Below are 23,088 nucleotides of genomic sequence, written 5' to 3'. Positions count from 1 at the left end.
TATTTTAGCACCATACCCACCCAGATGTCTGCCTCACACCACTACTGTCCCAGGGTCCCTCACCCACCATCACCACTCATCACTCACAATTTTAATGTATGGGGTTAATAATGTTTTAGCCACACATACTATATGCATATATCTGCCTATTTGAAAAGCTTCAAGATATATCAAGAAATGACTAGCATTTTAGTAAATCATATAGATGCAAATAATTCTGCTTTAAATTTGTTATAAATATGAATTGATTATGTCTTCTTTGCAATTAAGAGCAGCATTAAGACTCACCATGAGAAAGGAGTACCATGGCTGGTGACTGCCATAATTCCTTCTAAAGGTAGTGTCTATAAACCATGTAATTAGGCCATACAAGACAGCGTCAAGTAAAAGCATTCCTATTAAATAGCCAAAGATGATGTTATCCTCAAGGCTGACTTGGGTCCAAAGGTTATTCCACTTAACACCATATTCTGAAATAAAAAATGTTTTTACAGTCGATGACAGCTATGTGATTAAAAAAAAAAGGGAAAAGGTTGATTTTTATCACTTTTATCACTGTGAATTATCTACAAATTGATACCCTTAGTATTTAGATCAAGCAAGAAAATCATGGATTATGTAGCTGCATTGGTAGTGGCCCTCTTCAAAATATACAAAGAAACAGCAGTAACTGAGACAGTGTGAATAAAAGTAAAAAAGCAGATCTGTTAGATCCTATCCCTCTTATTTTCCCCTCATGCTAAATTCCCATTGAAATCATCACCATGTATATTCAAAGGCAATAGAGGAAAATGGAAAGTTATTCAACAGCAATAGAGATGGATGCTGATTATATATATATTTTTTTGCTTTTTTGGGTCACACTTGGCGATGCACAGGGGTTACTCCTGGCTCTGCACTCAGGGATTACTCCTGGCCGTGCTCAGGGGACCATATGGGATGCTGGGATTTGAACCCGGGTCAGCCGCATGCAAGGGAAACGCCCTACCCGCTGTGCTATCTCTCCAGCCCCGGATGCTGATTATATTTGACAAAAACATGTTTTGCTTATAGTACTGATGAAAAAGAGGAAATTAAATCCTCCATAAAAGAGTAGTCTTCTGTTCTTCTATTTTCTCTGTTTCTGGACAGAGTGTAACTTCATTTTATTTTATTTTTAATTTTTTACTTTTTATTGAATCACCGTGAGATAGTTACAAGCTTTCATGTTTGGGTTAAATCTCACAATGATCAAACACCCATCCCTCCACCAGTGCACATTCCCCACCACCAATATCCCAGGTATGCCCCCCCCTTTCCCACCCAACCCCTGCCTCTAAGGCAGACAATATTCCCCGTACTTTCTCTTTACTTTTTGGCATTATGGTTTGCAACACAGACTCTGAGAGGTCATCATGTTTGGTCCACTATCTACTTTCGGCATGCATCTCCCATCCCAACTGGTTCCTCCAGCCATCATTTTCTTAGTGATCCCTTCTCTATTCCATCTGCCTTCTCCCCTCTGCTCATGAAGCAGAGTGTAACTTTAACTGAAAAAAGTATCAAGGCTTGCAATGAATTCCTAATTCGAAGAGGTAATATATGAAGATGATGGTGGTCCATGAAAGTCATCCTTCCCTCAACTTCATCTTACTCTCTCTTTCTCTCTCTCTCTCCCCAACACACTTTCCCCCTTTGCTCCCTCCCTCCATAACTTCCTTCCTTCCTTTCTTCCTTCTGTTTCTTATGCCACACTCAGTGATGCTCAGAGCTTACTGCAGGATCTGTGTTCAGGGATCACTTCTGGGCTTCTGGTAATCTCAGAGGGACATATGAGATCAAACTTATTGTTTGGGATCAAACTTTGGCCAGTCACATGCAAGGCAAGCCTCCTACTTGCTGCCTATCTTTTTGGCCCTTCTTTTCTACAGAACAGCTGCATGAGAAAGTCATAAGAAAAGGCACAAGTTGGAAGAAAAAAATTTAATGGAATTTAAAAAATAAAAATAAAGGTCATTTTCAAAAGGCTGTGAACAGAATTAGAAAAAAGAGAAGGTAGAAAAGTTAGAAAGTCTACTATAACTTGAGAAATTCTCACTCCCCAAAGAAAATATGAGTTTCCTGAAAGAGAAAATAAATCCTATGGAGAATAATAAAGATGAATAACCTGATATAAACAACCCAATTAGAAAACAAAAAAAACCCCATTCTATTACAGATGTAGACTATAAAAATACCATATGCGGAGGGGGTAAGGAAATAAGTCAAATAACTCAAGCATATGTGTAGCATGTGCAAGACCTTGACGTGGCTGTGTGGTCTATTAGTCCCCACTAGGCATGACTCTGGTGACCTCCTGCAAAGTGTAGCACTGCAAAGTGTAGCACTGCAGCTCATCAGCCCTAAAATCCAGATATTGATAAATCCTAGTGAATCTGTTAATATATTTTATAAATAATTAAAAGTAAAGAACCATATGTATTTTTTCATTTGACCATTCACTGGGGGTAGATTTTAATTCAGAGATAAAAAAATATTCTCAGTCCTCATTACTAATGAAATATATAATGAAGTGCATACAAAATCAACAAGATTTTTCATTATAGAGTGATTTATAGATTTATAGATTTCATTATATTTCATTTTAAAATTCAAATGACAAGACTATCTAAAGAACAAAAACAATGGCAAGAACAAGACCCATTGAGACTTTTTATAAAGTTATTATTAATAAAGTTATTGTGGTATAAATATAAAAATAGATTACAAAACGATCAACAGCATTGAAAAGATAGTCAGATACAGACCTATGCATTTGGAAATAATGTAAAATAAAAGTAGAATTAGAAACCAGTAGAGAACAAACTAATGATTAAAATACCTCACTATTCATATGGAAAATAAAATATTCATATGGAAAAAAAGACATACTAGTAAATCACAAGTATCAATTATATACTTATTTTAAAACAATATATATAAATATTAGAAAATGGCCCAGTATAGAATTTCTTGACCAAAGTACAAAGTAAATGAAACACTAACAATTTGATTATATTGAACTAAAAAATTTGGAACAAAATTAAATTATTTGGAACTTAAATATAAAAAAAGTTAGGGGCTGAAGCAATAGCACAGTGGGTAGGGCGTTTGCCTTGCATTCGGCTGACCTGGGTTTGATTCCCAGCATCTCATATGGTCCCCCGAGCACCACCAGCAGTAATTCTTGAGTGCATGAGCCAGGAGTAACCCCTGTGCATTGCTGAATGTGACCCAAAAAGCAAAAAAAAAAAAAAAAAAAAGGAGAAAAATGAGTGATAGTTATTTATACTTCCACAGCACATAGAGAATTCAAATCCTTGTATGTAATGGGAAAGAATTAGACTTCGTTCCTAATTAAAATGTTTAGAAGTCACTGTTTTTGAATTATCTGAAAACAAAAGGTGAAATAATTTGATAGATATAAAAACCTAAAATATGCCTCAACTTAGTGGAACTAAAGACTATTTCTTTTCCATTTTATTTACAATTTAAAAAATTTAGATTGCTGCTTTTTATCTAGTTTTTTTTCTGACATTATGTGTCCTGGAAAACCAGTAGCAATGTAAACATCATTTATGAAAGAATTCTTTGGAAAAAAACCCTCTTTTTTCTGAAAAAAGAAAAGAATAATATAAGATACTCAGCATAAGTATCTGGATATTTTAAGTTTTCATTTCAGGGAAACCCTAGCAAGATGTTCAAGTGGTGATTATCTACACTGTATCTGGAATTGGCAAAGTGAGAAAACTTATATTAATGGCTTGTAAAAGTGTTATCGGCACCTTATCGCTTAAGTCATATTTATAGCAGGTGTAACTTTTCAAGTGTTTGTGAAGAACAAAGACTTTCCTAAACATAAGGTACATGGCAAAGAAGAGCTTAATAAGGAACTGGGCAAATAGTTCAAACAAAGCTTGTAAGAGATGACATATCATTATTTGTGCTACATGGGCTATACATAAATACTCACACTTCAGTTTGTGTGGCTCTACACACTAACTCAGTTGAGGAAAAAGATGACTCCTAGATTTGGGGTCCTTTTTTCCTCCCACCATTAGAAATCTCATTAATTCCTATCCCTATCCATAGAATCTTGAAGAGTATAAAGAGAAAGACAAACTAATTTAGAAGAACTTGCGTAAATCCTTGGACTACATTTATTTCCTCACTGCAGTCGTGCAGAGTTTGGAGGGAAAATTAGTTACAGGAAATTAAGATGCTCTATTTGCTCTTTTAGGGGAGGGTGTTGGGGCCACCTGCTGGTGTTGGGTTTATTCATCGTCCAGTGATATTTGTGGCACCATACACTGTCTGAATTTAAACCAGACCTCCAGAAGCATAGTCTGTGTTCTAGCCCTTTGAGATCTCTTTCTGGCCCTATATTTGCCTTAAAAATTATGCTATATTATACTTTGACATAAGAATATATTAGTATGTTATTTATATTATATTATATTATATTATTTATATTATATATTTGCTCCCTGTGGCGTATTCATGTGCCAAAACTAGTAACAATGATGGGTCTCATTCTCCTGACCCTGAAAGAGCCTCCAATGCGGCACCATTGGGAAGGATGAGTAAAAAGAGGCTTCCAAAATCTCAGGGCTAGGATGAATGGAGATGTTACTGAGACGGCTTCAGAAAATCGACGGTCAATGGGATGATGATGATGATGATGATGATGATGATATTTATATTATATATTAAATGTACTAATAGTTAGCTAATATATTGGTATATTATTGTAAAGTATGTAGAGAAAGTTAAATATTTCGATGAGAGAATTGGCCTAATATTTTCTTGGAGGGAAGACATCCAAATAGTTTTGTCAACAGGGCCTGCAGTTTAATCTCAGTGTCCTAGGCTGCAATGCTACTTTCCCCGAAATGCTGAAAAATCACCCAAGGCACCCTCAGGTGCTCTGGGGTCCTCAGTGCCACACCTGGTGGCATTCAAGTCTACACCCAGTGATGATGGAGTGTGATATGATGCCAGAGAGGTTTGATACATTCCTGCAGGCCCAGTCTCTTCTATTTGAAGGTTATTGTAATAGCAATGCAAAGTAAGTTACAAATACTGTAAAAGACAATTATTATTTAGGATTTAAGTTAGTGTCCACAACACAACTGGAAACTACTTAAATATGCACTTAAAGAGAAATATATTATGATATTATAGTGCCTCTTCACCATTAAATATCAAATAACTGTATAAAAGGAGTGTTAGTCTGGGCAAGAGGTTGTGTATATATAATCAGGTAAATAAAGCAAGTTGTAGAGGACATTTAAATTATCTCACTTGAGAGTATAATTGAAGCATTATTGTGGAAAAACAAGGAACTTTCAATTTTTCACACTTCTGTTTTTTCAGTTTATATATAATCTTAAATTAAAAATCCTGGGGTTAATATTCTTTTGTAACGTATTCTCGACCTCCTGGCCACATGTGGCTCCATTCACACTGCCTCAATCTACTTTTCTAGAAATCCACTGGGAAAGACAAAATTCACAAGTACCTTTTATTTCTGACCTTAGCAGAAGATTAACCCCCAGAGCCAAGGCTATGTTTGAACTGAGGCAAGGAACCATCTTCTGAGGAAGGCTTAACACTCCATAATATTCAGCCATGAAATTATATGGAAAGAAACTGGCAAAATATAGGATGCTTCCAAAAGAAGGAACCATTTCAGCTGCAAATCAGAAGCACAGATAGAAATCCACTTTAAAAAGTAATACGAAAATTATGAATTACAAATAATTTTAGGGGTCAGCAAAGGCATAGAATGCAAAATCTATGATGGAAAGAAAACTGCCTTCCTTTTTCATTCTTGCATTATCAGGGACCAGCACACAGTATGTATCCAATAAATATGCCTTGAATGAATAGTGTATAGGATGAGTCAACATCGACAATATTTATCAAATGACATATATTTAGGAATTTAAATAAGAATTACTATCTAGCAATTAAACATGCAGCTATAAATATATTATGGAGAAATCCCTTTTCTCTCAAATTTATTTATTCATGATCATTTGACTTGACAAACTGTAACGGCAAACCATCACTATTGACAGAAATTCAATATACTTAAGTTTCCAGAGACTTGAAGCTATGGATAGAAAAACAGTCTAGTTTAAACCTTACTTTCAGTCTGAATCACGATTCTGAAAAATTATTTAATAGATAACTACTGAAAATGGAATGTCGGCAAGTCCATAAATACTGGGTTTTATAAGCTAGACAAAGAGGATTCTAACTGAGATCATGACTATAAACTTTAGTTTTTGTTCTTGGGCTACACTCTAAGAGGCTCAGCACTTTTTCTGGTTCTGCACTCAGGGGTCACTCCTGGCGCTGCTCAGGGAACTAAAGTGCTGGGGACCAAACCCAGATTGGCCACATGCAAGGCAAGCACCCTGCCCCAGTAATCCTCTCCGGTCCCCATCACAACTGTAAGCTTACCAATGAAGAAAGCAAATATGTGATGCTCAGGATCATCTGGGCCATCCCAGCAGTGCTTGTAGGTCTCCAGGGTGAGCACATAGTGTGGGGAATTGAACTTGGGCTGGCTGCATGCACTTAATACCTATATTATCTCTCCATCCCTTTAAATTAGATCTTTCTAACATTAGGACCTCTAAATACAATCTCATGGCAACCACAAAGAAGCTGTCTATAAAATGCACACATTAGAAAATAAGAATATAAAACAAACCACAAAAAGGCAACTGAAACAAAAGAATTCACTAATGCAGGAAAAATGGGAGGAAAAGGTTCTAAGGCATATTAAAGGCAAGCGTCCCTTCTCCATTATTTATTTATTTATTTTTACTTTTTGGGTCACACTCAGCGATGCGCAGGGGTTATTCCTGCCTTTGCACTCAGGAATCACTCCTGGCGGTGCTTAGGGGATCATGTGGGATGCTGGGAAGCGAACCCCGGTCGGTCGCATGCAAGGAAAACGCCCTACTCGCTGTGCTATTGCTCCAGCCCCCACTTCTCCATAATTTATTTAAATAAAATGTATTAAAATATTTAAATAAAAAGGTTGGCCAGAAGAGAAAAACAACTATATGCTTTTACAAAAGTCTAAAGACACAAGAAGGCTGAAAGTAAAGGTAGAAAGATGGGTTATGTAGAAATAGTAACTTAAATTGTGTGGAGATGTTGTGCTAATCTCAGAAAGAGATCATATTAAAGGAGACAAGGAAAAACGTTTTCTTCTTTATTGATTGGCAAGCTCAGGGCTTACTCCTGGCTCTATACTCAGCGATTATTCCTGGTGGGGCTCAGGGAATCAAAAACAGGGTGCCAGGGATCAAACCCAGGTTGGCCATATGCAAGCCCAGTGTATTGTCCACTGTACTATCTCTCTGGCCCTGAAAGACACCATCTCTTACTGAAAAGTCCAATTTAGCACTTGTCTTATCAAAAAGATGAAACAATTGCAGTTGATCTTCTGTGTCAGAATATAAATCAAGACAATAAATGAGTTGGCTCAAAGGAGCTCCCAAACACCTATTCTGATGAACTGAAACAGGAATTTTGTTGAAGAAGACATCTTAGACTCACCTTCAGTGAAGAATGTGCCAACTACAAAGGCATAGAGTGTTGAGGCAGTGGCATAACAACGGCAAACTTAACAAATCCTTGAAACATGTTCAGCACCTTGGTTAACATGTTATTTGGGACATTCACTTGGGTGGTGGGACTGGTGATTGAACAATGAATGCCCGAGACAACTGTATTATGAGCAACTATGCAAATTACGGCGTTTAAGTTGTTTCAAAAACTAAGTTAAGTAAAATGGACTAAATTCAAGGAAGAGCAATTCCATACTACACTACCAGACACACAAACACAAAAAATGAAGGATGAAATTCTTACGCTGTGCGGAAGTGAATGTGGCTTGCAGAAGCATTTGCTTATCTGTCACTCTAGTAAGGAGGTAACACACCAGGATATTGTGATGAGAAATGCAATTTTGAAAGTCTACAGTAACTTTTTCAGGCTCAGTACCTTACTTTTAGTAAAGGACATAACAATCAGATCCAGATAGATAATAAACTATCTGTTCCTAACAGACATAACAGAAAACATTCCCTTAAAGTGCATGGGGGACTACATGCGGTAAATACAAAGAATATGATGAATAATAAATGATTATCAATCTCTTAATTGAAAGTTACTTGAAAACAACTTTTGCAGAAATCATTGGTCAGTTTAAGTGTTCTAAATGGTGACAATTTTACTCTCTTTTATATACATTCAGTCATATTAATTTTCAGTGTCCTCTTTTTTACCTCAAGTCAACTCATGTGCAATCGATCTTCTATGTTAGATTATAAATCAAGACGATAAATGAGTTGGCTAAAGGGAGCTCCCAAACACCGATTCTGAGCAATTAAAACAGAACTTTTATTAAAGAAGGCATCTTGGGCTCACCTTTAGTGAAGAATGAGCTAACCATAAAGGCATAGAGTGTTGAGGCGATGGCATAACAAGTTAAAAAGGTGAAGATGAAACTAAAATCACTGTAGCGGAATACTGGTTCACTGAGAACCTGTAACAAAAACAATCATGACATCATGTAAGGTATAGAATACACAGTGTCACAAAAACACAAGCAAAGAAGAAAACGATGGAGCTAATGAAATACATAAACTGTTCAATGGCTAAAGTTCAATGAGATGAAGGTTGACAAACTTTCTTGAAGCTTTCTTACAGAAAGGTTTAAGTTTTTATCAGCAATTCAGCAACCTCTACAGTAGAGAAAATAAAATCCCCATCCATCCTCCTGGAAACCTGAGACAGTATTTTTTTTAAGGTTTTATTATTGAAGTCTGGCAAGCTCTCCGTGGTGTATTCGATATGCCAAATACAGTAACAATGACAGTCTCATTCCCCTGACCCTGAAAAGAGCCTCCAATCGTTGGGAAAAACAAGTAAGGAGAGGCTGATAAAATTTCAGGGCTGGGACAAATGGAGACATTACTGGCCCCAGTTCGAGGAAATCGATGAGCAACGGGATGACAGTGATGACAGTGATGACGATTACTGAATCACTGTGAGATAGATCTTTACAAAGCTCATAATTAGGTTTCAGCCATATAGTGCTGAGACAATAGTTGTACACTTTATCATCTTTTTTCTTTCAAAGGACAGCTGAAACACACTACAGTTGACTAGAATTGTCTTATTAAGTGTCATTTAGCCACACTAAGCAATTAAAATATAGCTAGTGTGACTGTAGGGTTTTTATTTTCATTTAACTTTGTTTTTATTTACTTTTACTGAGAAAAATTAAGGCACCTTAATTTATAAAGTTGCTCAAAATAGAGTTGTTTCAGGAATACCATGTTCCAACACAAATGCCATCACCTGTGTGATTCCACCAATACCCCCAGGTTCCCTCCCACCCCCCACCCTAACCCCCCCACCCCCAACCTGCCCCCTTGGCAGACAAATAATAAATTTGGTTCATATTGCTTGCTCCAACAAAACTTAAAGGAATGGTAAATGAAATTATTAGAAAATAAATCAATAAAAATAAATTTGTAATGACTACGTGATTTTAACGCATGCAAATAAATTCAAATTATTTAATATAAACCTATTCTCACTTACATAAATAATTTTCAACTCTAGCATCTAAAATATATTGCATTAAATTTAATTTTGTACTTGGACCTCACTGTGGTAATGATCATGTTTTCCCTATCATTAATAAAACTTTTTAAAAAATCCTGTGCTAATATAGTTTACGTATTATATTACAGGTACTGCTTAAGTATCTGTGTTAATAAGTAAAAATAGTGCAATACATTTTCTATGGATGTAAAAAAATCTCTTTAGACATAGAACACTCAATATGAATGAGACGGTTTGTTTTGAAAATATGTAAAATCCCTTAGAAGCCAGGAGTAAATATACCTTTCTTAATCAAGTAGAGAGCAACCATATCATCATGAGTGAATGCTGTACCTAATGGCAAGTATTGATGAGGAGTTTGTCTTGCCCATTTTTTTAAATTTCTTTTTGGGTCATACCCAGCGATGCTCAGGGATTCCTTCTGACTCTGCATTCAGGAATCACTCCTGGCGATGCTTGGGGGACCATATGGGATGCTAGGAATCAAACCTGGGTTGGCTGCGTTCAAGGCAAACGCCCCACCCGCTGTACTATCACTCCAGCCCTGTCTTGCCTTTTAAAATAGCTCCACTAATGCTTTCTGAGATTGGTTTCAAGACTATGAATTCCCTAAGCTGCTTCGTGTCCCTGAAGATCCGAATCATTAGATCTAAATGATAATCCTTCACTGTAATCATTTTTAAATAAAAGTAACAATACAAGAGTAGACTCAAATTCAGAGCAAGTAATTTTCTAATGAAAATATAGTGTATGACTTAACATGTTCTACTAACATAAAATACAAACTAAAGTTTGAAATGTACGTATAAAAATAATGAAAAATATCCCAAGTTTTGCATTGGAAGCATATTAAAATATTTTCTACATAAAGGCTTAAGTAATTTACTTGTTTTACTTTAAAATATCTACATATGACAATCATTATATATCTGTTGGATAGCATGAAATTAGATGCTTGCCTTGACAAAGAATAACACACATATCAAAAATATGGTAATGATATAAATTAGGAGGAATGTGAAGAAATAGCCAGCCCAAATCATCCAGTTTCTAAGTCCACTTATGATCTGGTAGTCCTGTAGGAAAGTCAATAAAAATAAAAATATTACTAGCATCAGCAATAGTGCATCCACATATCTTTCTAATTAAATTTCCATGAAAAAGCTATGTAGTTAATATCTCCATTTTGTAAATGAGAAAAACAAGGCTCAGAAAGTCAAAGTGTATTGATAAAAATGACACCATAAATGTCATACTGGCATTAAAACATATTACTCTTGAGATTATCTTGGGCCCCACACCCTGTGGTGCTCAGAATTACTCCTGGCTTAATGCTCACTTCTAGAAGAATTGAGGAACCACAAATGGGTGCCCATGGATGGAACGTGGGTCAACCATATGGAAGGCAAGCATTATCTCTCTGCTCACCAGGAGATTTTAGTTTTCAACACTATAACTAGTCACTGTCACTGTCACTGTCATCCCATTGCTCATCGATTTGCTCTAGCGGGCACCAGTAACGTCTCCATTGTGAGACCTGTCGTTACTGTTTTTGGCATATTGAATATGCCTTGGGTAGCTTGTCAGGCTCTGCCCTGCGGGCAGGATACTCTCATTTGCTTGCGGGCTCTCCAAGAGGGGCGGAAGAATTGAACACGGGTTGGCCGAGTGCAAGGTGAAAGCCCTACCCACTGCGCTGTCGCTCCAACCCACTACAACTAGTATTGGACCAAAATGAAAACCATTTCAAGTGAGATTTTGAAATACTGGAGTTAGAATTTCTTTCCACTATACCAACAATATTATCAAGTATACCTTCTAACAATCCAAGTTAATAGTTGGTTGTAATCATGCTTGCTTCTTGTAGGTAATGTGTCTTTTTATTACCCTCTGGCTTCTTCCAAGATGTCTCTTTCTCTTTGGTTTTCAGCAGTTTGAATATGCTGAGGTATATGCGCATGTGTGTGCATGTTGTGTGTGTACATTAACTTGTGCAAGTGTGTGTGTGTGTGAGATAGGTTTATTCTGCTCTGTGTTCTTTTGATTTCCTTCTTTGAAGATCTGTGGTTTAACATCTAGCATCAACTTTGGAAAGCAATCTGCTGTTACTTCCTTAAGTTCTAGTCTTTAATTTCCTACTATGCAATTAACAATTATGTATATACTATGTCTCCTGCATAGTATATACATAATTGTTAATTGCATAATTTCAGAAGAATGAGAGAGAAAAAAGTAAGAACAAGTGTATTGTTCATAGTGGAGGAAGGGAAGGTGTTTCTTACATCTGTAAAATATTGTTATAACCTTTATTAAATTTTCTGAAATAATAATATTTAAAGTCCAATGCACTATCCATTGCACCACAGAGCCTGCTATAGCACAGCAGGTAGGGTTGCACGCAGTCGACCCGGGTTCGATTGCTCCGTCCCTCTCAAAGAGGCTGGCAAGCTACCGAGAGTATCCCACCCACACGGCAGAGCCTGGCAAACTACCCGTGGCATATTCAATATGCCAAAAACAGTAACAAGTCTCACAATGGAGACGTTACTGGTGCCCACTCCAGCAAATCGATGAACAATGGGATGACAGTGTGGCAGTGCAGTGCTACAGTATATACTATGTGACTTGACAGTCTCCTATGCTTTCTTCTGAAGTTTTATATTTCCTTTATGCTTTTCATTTGTTTTTATAATTTCAACTATCTTGTATTCAATTTTCATTCCTTCCTCAAGGTTTCTACTGATGAGTTTTTCCAGTATTCGTTAATTAGCATGCTTTTTAAAATTTTAATTGAGGGCTGGAGCTATGGCACAGCAGGTAGGGCATTTGCCTTGCACGTGGCCGACCCGGGTTCGATTCCCAGCATCCCATAGGGTCCCCTGAGCACCGCCGGGAGTAATTCCTGAGTGCATGAGCCAGGAGTCACCTTGTGCATCGCTGAGTGTGACCCAAAAAGCAAACAAGAACAAGAACAACAAAAAACTCAAAAGCAAAAATAAAGCAAAATTTTAATTGAATCACTATGAAATACAGAGTTACAAAGCTGGTCATGGGTAGGTTTCAGCCATACAGAGTTCCAATACCCAACCCTCCACTAGTGTACATTTCTTACCGCTAATGTCCCTATTTTTCCTCCTGCAACCCCACCCTGAAGCCTTTCTTGATGGCAGGAACTTTCCTTTTCTTGCTCTTTCTCTCTCCTCTTTTGGGCATTATGGATTGCAATACAGGTACAGAGAGAGAGAGGTTATAATGTTTGTTCTATACCCATTTTTAGCACGCAGTTCCTATCCAGAGGGATCATTTCCAAGTATCTTTGTCATAGTGGTCCGTTTTCTATCCCAACAGCCTTCTCCCCAGCACTAGAGACAAGCTTCCAACCAATGGACCTTGATTCTATAGTCTTGGGTATTAGTCTCATATTATTTTTTTTAAATATCCCACAAATGAGCCCAATAATTCTGTCTATCCCTCTCCTTCTGACTCATTTCACTCAGCATGATACTTTTCATGTCCATCCATTCATTAGAATTTTATAATTTGATTTTTCCTAACAGTTGCATAATATTCCACTGTGTAGTGTAACGCAGTTTCTCAAACCAGTCATCTGTTCTTGGGCACTCAGGTTGTTTCCACATTCTGGTTACTGTGAGTAGTGTTGCAATGAACATAGAAGTGCATTTCTGCTGTATGTTTTGGGCCTCCAAGCTATAATCCCAGAAGTGGTATGGCTGGGTCATATGGGAGCTCAATTTCTAGTTTTTTGAGGAATGCCCATATTGTTTTTCCAAAAAGGCGGGACCAGTTGGCACTCTCAGCAACAATGAAGGACAGTCCCTTTTCCCCTGCATCCATGCAAGCACTACTTGCTCTTGTTCTTCTGGATCTATGCCAGTCTCTGTGGTGTGAGATGCTACCTCATGGTTGTTTTGATTTGCATCTCTGAGGATTAGCGATGTAGGGCATTTTTTTCATGTGTCTTTTGGCCATTTGCATTTCTTTTTTGAGGAAGTTTCTGTTCATTTCTTCTCCCCATTTTTCGATCGAGTCTTTTTTTCTTGTAAACTTTACCAGTGCCTTATGTATCTTGGATATTAACCCTTTATCAGATGGGAATTACATAATTTTTTCCAATCCATGGGCTATCTTTGTATTTTATTCACTGTTTCTTTTGAGGTGCAGAAGCTTCTTAATTTTTATTTATTTATTTATTTATTTTTGCTTTTTGGGTCACACCCAGCTATGCTCAGGGCTTACTCCTGACCCTCCACTCAGGAATTGCTCCTGGCGGTGCTCAGGGACCATATGGGATGCTGGGAATCGAACCTGGGTCAGCCACGTGCAAGGCAAACACCTTACCTGCTGTGCTATCGCTCTAGCCCTAAAGCTTCTTAGTTCAATGTAGTTCCATTTTTTTTATCTTTGCGTCCGCTTGCTTGGTCAGCAGTGTTTCCTCTTAGTTTCTTCAATGTCATGGAGAAGTTCTGCCCACATTTTCCTCCATGTATTATTAAAAAAATTATTCTTATAAAAATTTTCACATTGCTTTATTACATTCAATATTCCAACACAATTCTCATCATCATTGCACCTTCCCAGCACCATTATTTCCTTTTTTCCCAACCACAACTCACACCTGCCCCAATATCAGGCCCTAATTTATTTATTTTGTATTGCCTGTTATGACTTAATTCATTAAAAATGACCGAAACAGATTTCCTTGAAAGAAAGTGTGAAGATTGTTGTATCTCAACCTGGAGCCATTAAACTCTTGTAGAAAACATTACTAACATGTTGTTTACAGGTTAAGCCTTGTACTTTACATCCCCTCTACTTTACATCCCTTCTACTTTACATCCCCTCCAATGTGGTGTGCTATTCCTTATGTCAGTGACATGGAGTAAGAGATGTCGTGCAGCCGCCTTTGCAGCTGCACGCTCCAGGAATTCTAAAATTTTGAATGGGTGATACAACTGGGGTTGAATTATTAACTGGATGGTGACTTTGGACTCTGGAAGTGTCTCTGCAGCTTGGTGATCTCTTCTGAGATTTATTTATAAGTCTCTGTATCATGGCTGGTTAATGAGCTTACTTGGCAAGTGCTAGAGGCAGTTTGTGGGTGTGACTGTCAGGGTCCAGGGAGAACAGAGGAATGGGGGGAGGTCACACATCCCTGACTCAGTGACAGCCTAGCAATTTCTGTCACAAAACCCGAATACCTGAGTTTTTTCAACAAATGTATTTATGCAAGAGTCACAACCAAGCCTGTGGGGTCCAGCAGTGAGCCTGGTGTTGATTAGGTTCTCCTTCATGTATTTTATGGATTCAGGTCTGATACTGAGGTCTTTAATCCATTTTTTATCTAACTTTTGTGTTTGGCATTAGTCAGAGGTCTGATTTTTTTTTTTGCATGTTGCTGTCCAGTTTTCCCATCACTACTTGTTGAAGAGGCTTTCCATGCTTTACTTCACATTTATTGCTCCTTTATAAAAAACTAGGTACTTCTAGCAATTCCACTTTGTACTTTCTAACAGTATTATCTATCTGCATGGCAGAACCTGGGAAGCTACTCGTGACGTATTCGATATGCCAAAAACAGTAACAATAATGTGCTCTTCATGTTCCTGGAGTGAGCAGATGCCATTGGGTTACACTAGCACGCAACAGGGACAAATGGAGATGTTACAGGAGTCTCCTCGACCAATCGATGAGCAACGGGATGACAGTAACAGTATTTATCTGATCTTATATATTGTGTACTATGTTGAAAAAAAGGCTAGGAATACTGTTCTTAAATAGGTTGCAAGATTAGTTCTTGAGTGTTACATGGAAATCTGACTGGTAAATTGTTTTCTACACTGGCACACAATTCTCCCTAAATGATAAATGGGTACCTGTCTACACTGCAGAAACCTAAGTAATATGTTTTATACAGGCGGAGTTTTGAAGTTTTGTATATAATAGGCAAACAATGAATTTTGGGTCACATCCAGCATTGCTCAGGGGTTCCTCCTGGCTCTGTGCTCAGAAATTACTCCTGGCAGTGCTCAGGGGAACATATGGGATGCTGGGAATCAAACCCGGGTCGGCTGCGTGTAAGGCAAACCTACCCACTGTGCTATTGCTCCAGCTCCTAGTGACCTTTTTTTGGTCTCCTTCCTTGCTTCAAGTTTTCCCTTGATGTTGTTCCCACAGGAAGTTTATTTTTGAAGTATTTCAGCATGGAAAACTGATATGGTGACTATACCTCCATTTTCTGTTCTGTATTTAAATTTTCTGCCATAGGGGTATGATACAATTTACACGGTTCTAAAAAATTATTTATAGAAAGTTTATCAGAAAATAATTTGGATTACCTTTAATTTCATTTCTCTTTCTGACACAATGAACCGCATGCTAGACAGTACAGTTGGAGAGAACATGAGTATGAACATCAAAGGGGCAAAAGAGCTCATGACCATAATTAATCCATCGTAAGAAAAATGTGGGTATGGAAATCTCTGTATAAGGATACTGATATTATCAAACATCTGTCTAGCACTGCTTTCATGATACAGCATGATGGCCTTATCTATGGCATGCTGTACAGCCAGGAACCCTTCTTTGATGTATCCTGCATGATAAAACAAGAATTATTAAGTAAAGCAGATCAATAGCTCAGAGACACAAAAATCAAGTTAATTCAAGTAATTATGAGTATCACCTATAACTTAATATGTTACATAATTTATGTTACAATAATAAACTTATTATTGTGACAAGGCTAATTAAATAATTACTCTGGGAACCTACTATAGCTTTGACACAGAAGTAAAATTGCATTTTTAAGAGGTACATTTTGATGCCTATTTTACACAAATTAATTACCTTTAATAAAAATGGTGGGTTTCCTAAACGCAACTTAGAGTTACAAGAAGAATGCGTACTTAAACATTAGAGAGACCAAGACTTAGAAATGTAAAAAGAAATTAAGTACAGACATGTTGTAGTGAATAATACAAAATGGTCTCTAAGGAAAACTGTTTCAGTGAAACAAAGTCAGCCATAAATTAAAAGGCATCCAGGAGTTTAAGCAGCTTTACTTTAAGTTTTCAATATTACAACTCATCCTTTTAGGCTTTCCTGTCTTTAGAGGAACTGCAAAAGTCTTCTGAAGCATTGCTTTAGCTGTAGCACCTCCCTCCAATTCTTCTCCTAAATCGTAACATTTTTTCTTTATTAAATTTAATTTTTCTAATCTCTCTGAGGCTTACTTGATACCTGAATTAGAAATATGTTGCTTGATGAAAGATCTAATTTTAGATATTATCATGGAGACATCATATGGTCTCCATCATGGTATTTGTGTATAAAGATACTGCACTTTGCTACCTACCACCAAACTATCTAAGACCCTCCCACACTGCCCCTAAGTTTAGATTTAGCAAGATTCTAAACCATCCTTATGTTGTATCTAGTCCATTTATTCCCCCCACTCTTACCCTCAGGGTTTAGTAATCTAATTGCGATCCAAGGCCAAGGATTTGCCTTTGTTCGATACAATCTATTCCCTTGTTTCTAACGATGTCTCTGTACCACACTTGAGTGAGATATCTGTATTTGTCCTCCTCTCTCTAAGTTATTTTGCTCAACATGACACCCAACAACAAGTCTCAAAATAGAGACGTTATTGGTGCCCGCTTGAGCAAACTGATGAGCAACGAAGTGAACAGGGACAGTGACAGTGAACATGATACCCTCCACTTTCATCTGTGCTGCAGTCAACTTCGTGACTCATTTTATGGCTGCATAGTATTTCACTGTTTATAAACAGCACATTTTCTTTATTTATTCATCTGACATTTTTTTATTCATTCAAACGTCATTGGAAATTTGAGTTATTCCCATAGCCTGGCTTTTGTACTTTATTGTACTAAGTGTACAGAGGTGTGCATATAATGTTTTTGAATTATTTTTTTTGTGTGTATTTTGGGGGCAGATGCCCAAAAGTATATACACCAGTATCTACTATTATATTTGGGAGCTCTATTCTTACTTTTTTTGAGAAATGCCCGTAGTGCTTCCCAAGAAGGCTGAACCAGATGACATTTCCAAGAACAGTGAACCAACAATGCCTTTACATCACGTACCCTAACAACATGGGTTGTTTCCAGGTTTTTTTTTACTTATTTATGTGCCATTATCACTAGTGGCACATAAATAAGTAAAAGTAACTAGAGGTTATCTCACTGTCCTTTTGATTTGCATTTCCCTGGTAATAAATGACAATGAACAATTTTTAATATGTTTGTTGGTCATCCAAATGTCGTCTTCATCTCCTTTCTCCATTTTGATGGGATTATTGGATGTTTTATTATTGAGATTTGTGAGTGCTTAATATATCTTGGATATATATATGTAAATATATGATTATGGTATGCAAATATTTGATCCCATTCAGTATAGTGTCTTTATTTTAGGCTGAGCTTCCTTTAATATGAAAACCTTTTCATTTTAATCAATTTTTGGACCACATCCGACAGTGCTCAAGGCTTACTCCAGATTCTGTGCTCTCACTTCTAGTGGGGCTTGGAAGACCATATGCAGTGCTGGGGTTTGAATCTAGGTTAGCCACATGCAAGGTAAGCTTCTTACCTAATTACTATCTTTGTTTCTGAAAAACCTTTGTATTTTATTCATATTTTTGCATATTTTTCTCAAAAATTGTATTTTATTTTGAGAATTATAAAGTTATTATAAAGTTATTCATAGTTGGGTTTTTGACATACAATGTTCCATCACCAATCTCACTGGCAGTGTCAACTTTTCCCCACCAGTGTCCCCAGATTCCATCTCCTACCCACCCATCCCAACCTCAGCCTGTCACCTCAACAGGCACCTTTTACATTTAGTTATTAAAGTTTGGGTCTCGTGATTTCAGTGTTGTTGACTCTGTAGTTTTGCTGTATCATTCCATAACATCACCTATACTTTTCCTTGCCTGACTGCTAGGATGACTTCCAAAATTATAATGAGTAATAGTGGGGAAATGGGATATCCTTTGCTTTGTGCCTGATTTCAAAGAGAAGGTTTTTAGTTTTTCATCACTGAGTGTGTTATTAATTTTGACTTTGTTGTATTGTGGCCACTATTACAATGAAGTACATTCCATCTATTTCTAATTTGTTGAGAGTTTTTATCATGAATGAATGTTAAATTTTGTCAAAGCTTCCTCTGCATCCACTGATAAGACTCATTTTATTTTTCCATTTCTTAGTTACATTATATTAATTAATGTGAATTAATTTTCACATATTGAACCATCCTTGTATCCCTGGAATGAATCCTACTTGATCATAAGTTTAACCCTTTTGATGTACTGTTGAATTTTGATTTGCAAAGATTTTGTTGAAAATCTTTGTGTTCAATAGGAATATTGGTCAGTAATTTTTAAATTAATATTTATGACTGGTTTTAGTATTAAGGTAATGTTGGATTCATAGAAACATCTATTTATTCAATATTTTAGAAGACTTTAAAGAATAGTAGAGATCATAAGTCTTTTTGAATGTTTGAAAAAACTCAATAGTTTGATCATGGCCTTTGTTTCTGGGATAATTTTAAACAACTGTTTCAATTTCCTTACTTGTTATTTGTCTATTCAGATTTTCCATTTTCTTCTGATTTACTCCTGTGAGGTTGTATGACTTTACGAATTCATAGATTTCTTTTAGGTTCTTCATTCTGTGGCATCAAACTGTTTGTAGTCTACTGTTTGTAGACCTCTTACGGTCTTTTGAATTTAGGAGGTGTCTATCATAATTTCTCCCCTCCCTCCTCTAAGATCTTGGGGTTTCTCTCATTGTTTCCTTGTGAGTCTAGCTAAAAGTCTATCAGTATTGCTTTTTTTTTCTTTTTGGGTCACACTCAGCATTGCTCAGGTGTTACTCCTGGCTCTGCACTCAGGAATTACTCCTGGCAGTGCTTGGGGGACCATATGGGATGCCGGGGATTGAACCCAGGTCTGCCATGTGCAAGGCAAATGCCCTTCCCACTGTGCTATCACTCAGGCCCCAGTATTGCTTATTCTTGAAATCAGTTCCTCGTTTCACTATCATTTTCTTGATTTCTATGGATTTATGCTCCATTTTAAAATTATTTCCTTCCTTCTATTTACTGTGGGGTTCACTTTGTTGTTCTTTTACGAATTTTTCAAGCTGTGAGGTGACGTCATTAATTTACACTTTTCCTTCTTTTCTGATGTAAGCCTGACTTGCTATGAACTGCCCTCCTGTCCTTAACCAACTATAAGACCAAGATGTCTGCCCTCTGAGGTCCTAATGGATCTATCACATCTTCCAGAAGGACAATGGAAAAGGTTATCCACGACTTCTACTCGGATCTTTTTGATAGCGATGTCCACCTGCCCACATACCAAATTCCGCAGGATGGATATGTTGTTCCCAGCGTTCTCCTTTCCGAAATCTGACATGCCATTTCATCAGTAAAGAAACATACAGCACCTGGTCCAGACAAGGTCATACCCGAACATCTGAAGAATCTGCCGCCAGTAATTGTCAATAGACTGGCTCGGTTCTTCACATGCTACTTGTCTGTATGCAAGGTTCCATACCAATGGAAAACCAGCAAGACTGTTCTGTTGTACAAGAAGGGAGACATCAATGACATCGGCAACTATCGCCTGATCTACCTATTGTCCGTTGTCTACAAGTTGTTCACTCGAGTCATCCTGAATAGGATTGGCAGAACAGTAAACGAAGGACAACCAGGCGAGCAAGCTGGTTCCCGAAAAGGATTCAGCACGATTGACCATATTCACAGAGTGACCAAGCTCATTGAGGTTTTGCAAGAGTTCAAGATGCCATTCTGTCTAACATTCATTGATTTAAAGAAGGCCTTTGATTCTGTTGAGACTGAAGCGGTCATCGAAGTCCTAGCCAAACAGGGCATTCAAACTCAGTACATCGGGATCCTCCATGAGCTGTATTACGGATTCCCTACCAGGATCTCACCATTCTACAAGGAAGTGATCATCGATGTTAAGAGAGGGGTTTGGCAGGGCGATACCATTTCAGCGAAACTCTTCAGTGCCATCCTCGAGAATGTCATGTGACGACTGGAATGGGAAGGAATGGGAGTGAAAAGAAATGGTTGGCACTACAACACCACCGCTTCACTGATGACATCATTCTAATAACACCAAATATTAGCCAAGCGGCACGAATGCTGGCCAACTTCGACCGGGAGTGAGTGTGGAAAGGTTGGACTGCAGCTGAATCTCACGAAGTTAATGTTCATGAGTAACGGTCATTTCTCATGAAATGGAGAAATGTTTCATGTTTCACCTACATGAAATGGACTAGTTCCTGATGTTCCATTTTCTCTCAACAGAACAAACTTCTCCAAATGCAGCAGTTATGTGTACCTAGGTCGAGAACTCAACATGATGAATGACCTGGCACCTGAGCTGCTCAAGAGGAAGAGAGTGGCATTGGAGCACCTTCAAGAGCATTGAAGAAGTTGTTAAGAGGACGAAGAACCTCTGGCTCCGTGCACATCTTTTCGACTCCACCTTACTTCCTGCACTAACATACGCCTCAGAGACCTGGGTCCTATGAAAACAGGACAAGAAACGCTATTCGGGTCACCCACAGAGGAATCCAAGCTATGCTTGGAGTATCATGTTTCACTCAAGTGAGAGAAGGAATACAGAGTTCTGACCTCCATCGACGAGAATCAGGGATGCTGTCTCATTTGCCAAGGCGTCGAAAATCAGATGGGCCGGACATGTAATGCAATTTGGAGACGACCGCTGGACTAGAGCTGTTACTGTCTAGATTCCATGGTCCGTCAAAAGAATGCCTGGCCGGCCACCTACAAGATGGTCAGACTTCTTCGTGAAGACCCTAAACGAATAGTTTGCGACACCTCATGTTCCTGGAGTGAGCAGACGCCATTGGGCTACTCTAGCATGTGACAGGGACGAATGGAGACATTACCTGGCACCCTCTTGAGCAAATTGATGAGCAATGGAATGACAAGTGATACAAGTGAATATGGAGCATAAAACTTTGCTGGAAAGATTTATATCTTCCTGATTTACTGATTCTGTAATTAATATATAATGTTTTCTCCTCTCTTGTTACTTTAAATGTGATGCCATTTGCTCTGACACATCTATGGAAGTTCCTGCATTTTCAGTGTGCCATTTTTCTATATGACTATTTTCCAACATGTCACTTTGAGCCTGCATTTATCATAAAAGTTCAGATGTGACAGCAAAAAGTTGTATTTGCTTCCTGATCCATCCAGCTACTCTGTCTTTGGTTTTAAGAGTTCAGTCACCGGCATTCAATGATAAGCTATTGATGTGAAGGAACTTCCTATAATTTTTCTGAGGATTTTGGTTCTCTTTACCATTCAATATTTTTGTTTTATGGATTGGAGCAATAGCACAGCGGGTAGGGCGTTTGCCTTGCACGTGGCTGACCTGGGTTCGATTCCTCTGTCCCTCTCAGAGAGCCCAGCAAGCTACCAAGAGTATCCTCGCCCACACGGCAGAGCCTGGCAAGCTACCCATGGTACATTCGATATGCCAAAAACAGTAACAGCAAGTCTCACAATGGAGACCTTACTGATGCTCGCTCAAGCAAACTGATGAACAATGGGATGACAGTGCTGCAGTGATATAAAAATAATTGTCCATCAACTATTCCTTGCAGTGCTGGTGTAAAGGCAACAAATGTCTTAGCTGTTGCTTCTCTGAGAATGTTTATATAACTCCCTCAAGCCTGAGTGATAACTTCAATGACTAGAGGATTCCTGGTTGCAAGATACACAGAACTGTTAGAAGTTTGTAGGGTGAAGCCTGTCAGGCAAAGCTGAGGCTCTGACCCACCAAGAGCACAGGTAAGACTGGGGGGTCTGTTGGGGTGGCAGTTTAGGCTGTTACTCCCTGCTAACTGGACCTGAGGCTGGGACCTGGTTGTGTGGTCCTCACTTCCTAAATGTCCATTCCAAGCTGGGGCCAAGCGTGGTTGCACCATCCTTTGCTTGACTTAAGAAGTCCTAATACTCTGCAACTCCTGAGATCTAACAGACAAACTCATGCTGTGAAGAGTCTAACTGCTTAGTAAAATCTGTTGGGGAGCGGGACAGGACAGTGTCAGCTCAGGAGGCGAGCCCGTTGCGTGGAGCTGAGACTGCATTCCTACTGCTGCCCCTTCTTGCACACTGTGATACTGGGACTCAAATCTTTGTAACGCAGCAAGTGCCAGTATAAAACTGATGCTCTTTTTTTTTTTTTTGCTTTTTGGGTCACACCTGGCTATGCACAGGGGTTACTCCTGGCTCTACACTCAGGAATTACTCCTGGCGGTGCTCAGGAGACCATATGGGATGCTGGGAATC

The 23,088-nt window shown here is 38.1% G+C and overlaps 1 protein-coding gene across 1 annotated transcript in view; it reads right to left on the bottom strand.

Annotated features, from left to right (window-relative positions):
* Positions 1 to 23,088, bottom strand: part of LOC101549171 (phospholipid-transporting ATPase ABCA3-like) — an 80,328-nt gene that overhangs the window by 49,698 nt on the left and 7,542 nt on the right. The window contains exons 5-9 of the mRNA XM_055136796.1: positions 16,035 to 16,291; positions 10,638 to 10,754; positions 8,473 to 8,590; positions 5,540 to 5,713; positions 289 to 470 (exon numbers count right to left, since the gene is read on the bottom strand). Coding sequence (XP_054992771.1) covers positions 289 to 470; positions 5,540 to 5,713; positions 8,473 to 8,590; positions 10,638 to 10,754; positions 16,035 to 16,291 — 848 coding nt within the window. The remainder of the gene's footprint in view (positions 1 to 288; positions 471 to 5,539; positions 5,714 to 8,472; positions 8,591 to 10,637; positions 10,755 to 16,034; positions 16,292 to 23,088) is intronic.

Source organism: Sorex araneus, chromosome 4 (genome assembly GCF_027595985.1).
Source record: "Sorex araneus isolate mSorAra2 chromosome 4, mSorAra2.pri, whole genome shotgun sequence".
Lineage (NCBI taxonomy): Eukaryota > Metazoa > Chordata > Mammalia > Eulipotyphla > Soricidae > Sorex > Sorex araneus.
The sequence above is the reverse complement of the archived record's forward strand: the minus strand, read 5'-3'. Positions and strand labels throughout refer to the sequence as shown.